At 54.7% G+C, this 3,602-nt stretch overlaps 1 protein-coding gene across 1 annotated transcript; it reads left to right on the forward strand.

Annotated features, from left to right (window-relative positions):
• The first annotated feature begins 1,261 nt into the window (after nt 1-1,261).
• RXFP3 (relaxin family peptide receptor 3) lies at nt 1,262-3,169 on the forward strand. Its single transcript, XM_037799539.1, has 2 exons — nt 1,262-1,332; nt 1,696-3,169. The coding sequence occupies exons 1-2, from the start codon at nt 1,290-1,292 to the stop codon at nt 3,069-3,071; spliced, it is 1,419 nt and encodes a 472-aa protein (XP_037655467.1). The 5' UTR covers nt 1,262-1,289; the 3' UTR covers nt 3,072-3,169.
• Nucleotides 3,170-3,602: the final 433 nt, after the last annotated feature.

A 3,602-nucleotide genomic window follows, 5' to 3' on the forward strand; every position in this document is an offset into this window, starting at 1 on the left:
TCACGTCCTTTTTATTTATATTTATTCTATTCATTTTTTATTTCTAAAGTAAATCTTTTTGTTTCTATAAGTAAATCTGTAAGCTTTGCCTTACCCCAAGAGTGAGGACATATATGCTTGAAATACTTCTGTTTCAGTTTAGTCCCAGACAGTGAGGAAAACATTTCAAATTTTCTAAGTCCATCCTAAGATGTGTAATTTACACCACAGAATTTAAATAAACCTCAACTTGAGAAGTAAATTCAAAGATTTTTGTCTCATTTCCCTCTCCCAAAGGAACTCACAAGAGTCCTTAAAATTTACTCCTAATGGCATGGGCAGCACCTGGTACAATTCTGCTTATAATAATAGTGGAACTGGGCAGGGGGAGGGGATGGAGGAGTGGTCCAAACACAGCCCTACGGAATCCTCTATTGCTGTTGTCTGCATCAAAGTGAAGAGAGCATGGGGTGTATGTGAGTAAGCAGTTTGTTAAAGAGTTTTGAGCTGAGGGCTAGAGCGTGGTATTAAATCTCTGTGAAGTTGTCTCACCAATTATATGCTCTGTTTGGTTTCCAATTCTCAGAATATGCCAAAACAGAAGGCAACAGAGTAGAGTGCTGTTATGTGGAGACCCTTGAAAAACCTGACAATCACAGATACCAGATAAAATCATCAGCTAATTAAATAAAGGGAAGAGCAGCTTGCATTTGTGTATTCAATAAGGGCCCATCAACTGATTTAGGGTCTGGGCATTGAAGGGGCCACTATCATTGTTTTTAAAGAGAAAAGGAAGGAGGGGATTACACATTTTTTTAGAATCATCCTTCATCAAATGGGACAGATTTCAAAGAAAAGTTAGGAGTTAGGAAGAAAGAAAAAAAAATAATAAAAATAGTGGGAATAAGAAAGGAAGAGGGAACGCAAATCATAGCCGACTTTCTCCAGCAACATAGGAAAATAAAAGGTTCTGAGACTTTGAAAAGGAAAAGGGCAGTTAGCCCGTGGTGTTTGCCTGTTGCAGGGCTCTCTCTCCTCCGGAGCTGAGGCGGCGGGCACGGCGGGGTTCAGCACCTCGGAAAGCGCCCCCACTCTACACGCGGTAGTTACGCATGCTCGCTGGGAGCCGGCCACCGCCTCAGCTCCGGGGTGGTGCGAATATAACTCCTGTGAGGTACCCTCGCAATTCACTGAGAGTTGACAACCGCGGAGAGTAGGAGACGCGAGGGAGCGAGGGCGACACCGACAAACCTCCAAGCAGTCAGAGCGAGGCAGACGGAACGCACCGACCTCTCTCTTCCACTCAAAGGATGGAAACCTTGATCCAAGCAGTAACAGAGGACACCGACAAAGGTATTTGAAAGAGAAGGCGCGAACTCCGACTCGAGTTCCTGAGCAGCCGGGTGGGTTACGGGCTAGTTACCGAGTGACAGCGGGAAACGGAGGGGGTTGTGATTCCCTTAGAAGAAACCTGGGGACTCCGATCTTGGCCTGAGAGTCCCTAGACCCGCCGACCACTCGCTTTAGGAGCTGCACTAACCCTGAGCGCAACTCCAGTGCGCAATGCCGCGTTCTGCGCGCCTGGGACACGCTCGGTACCAAGTTCCTGGGCACTATCTCCAGCGGCTGCTTTGAAAGCTTCCCTACCCTGCGCGCTAGTCCGGGAGAGATAACCCCGCCTAGTAGGACTTCCTTTCGTTTTGTCACCCGGAACAGGACCCAGAGGTTGCTGCGCACCAGCCGAGGTAGCCACGATGAATGAGGCGGCTGGCGGGAACGAGCTCGCAGAATTGCTCAGTCTGATCCCGGACCTTCTGGAGACGGGTAATGCAAGTGGCAACGAGTCGCTGCAGCTCAAGGGGTCGTGGGAGCTGGGACTGGAGTTGCCGGACGGCGGCGAGAGCCGGGTGAACGCCGTGGTGCGGATCCTCCTCAGTGTGGTGTACTCCGTGGTTTGCGCGCTGGGTCTGGCGGGCAACCTGCTGGTACTCTACCTGATGAACAGCAAGCAGGGCTGGCGCAAGTCCTCCATCAACCTTTTCGTCACCAATCTGGCGCTGACCGACTTTCAGTTCGTACTCACCTTGCCCTTCTGGGCTGTGGAGAATGCGCTCGACTTCAAATGGCCCTTTGGCAAGGCCATGTGTAAGATCGTGTGCACCGTGACGTCCATGAACATGTACGCCAGCGTCTTCTTCCTCACGGCCATGAGCGTGGCGCGCTACCACTCTGTGGCCTCTGCCCTCAAGAGCCACCGGATCCGAGCGCACGGCCGGGGCAGTTGCTGCGGCTGGAGCCTGGGAGACAGCTGCTGCTTCTCGGCCAAGGTGCTGTGCGTGCTGATCTGGGCCTCGGCCGCGCTGGCTTCGCTGCCCACCGCCGTCTTCTCCACCACCATCAAGGTCTTGGACGAGGAGCTGTGCCTGGTGCGCTTCCCAGACAAGCCGCGGGCCGGCGATGCGCAGATGTGGCTCGGCCTCTACAACACGCAGAAGGTGCTGCTGGGCTTCGTGTTGCCATTGGGCATCATCAGCCTGTTCTACTTGCTCTTGGTGCGCTTCATTTCCGAACGCCGGGTGGCTGGGGTCGAAAGCGACGCCGCAGCGTCCGGGAGTGGCTTGGCTGCATCCTGCGCCCGCAGACGATCTAAGGTCACCAAGTCGGTGACCATCGTGGTCCTGTCATTTTTCCTGTGCTGGCTGCCCAACCAGGCGCTCACCACCTGGGGCATCCTCATTAAGTTCGACGCCGCGCCCTTCAGCTACGAGTACCTGCTGAGCCATGTGTACGCATTCCCCGTGAGCGTGTGCTTGGCAAACTCCAACAGCTGTCTCAACCCCATCTTCTACTGCCTCATGCGCCGCGAGTTCCGCAAAGCTCTCAAGAGCCTGCTGTGGCGCATCGCATCGCCTTCGCTCACCAGCATGCGCCCCTTCACGGCCACCACCAAGCCCGAGCCGGAGGATCAAGGAATGCACACCCTGGCGCGGCTCCAGCCAGCCACGGAGCCCGAACTGCTCTACTACCCGCCCGGCGTCGTGGTCTACAGTGGAGGGCGCTACGACCTGCTGCCCAGCAAATCGGCCTACTAAGGTGGCCAAGGTGGCTTTCCCAGGACGGAGAAAGAGGAGGGCGGATAAGGGAAGGTTGGGGGACACTGGTCAAGAGGTAGGTGGGATGAGCATGGGGAGGAGCATCGAGGAGCAGCCTGTGAAAAAGACGAGGTACCTTCTCTGGACAGCAGAGGCTGCGAGATCGGGTCGAGAAAGGAAGCTAATAAAGAGGGCGGAGATTCGCCCCACAGGGCTAGCTGCCACACCAGGACCCCTCCACACAATCCTCTCCTTAAGCTCTCCACGCGGGGAAATGAGGGGCGCCCAGAAGCAGAGAGAGGAGTCAGGAGTGCAGAGAAATGGGGCGCGAGGGGGTGAGGCTGGGCCAAGTGATGTGCGGACAATTGAGAGCATTTATTCTGGCAGCTTTTAAGAACCCCTTGAAAACGGCCCTCGAGGTACATCCAGGGAGAGAGGGCGACCTCGGTTCTCAGGGAGAGCGTCTATGCCTCTCTGGTCCTCCCTGGCAGTCCCGGCACAGGGGGAGAGGCTGATGGGAGGAAGGTCCTC

This window comes from Choloepus didactylus, chromosome 11 (assembly GCF_015220235.1).
Source record: "Choloepus didactylus isolate mChoDid1 chromosome 11, mChoDid1.pri, whole genome shotgun sequence".
Taxonomy (NCBI): domain Eukaryota; kingdom Metazoa; phylum Chordata; class Mammalia; order Pilosa; family Megalonychidae; genus Choloepus; species Choloepus didactylus.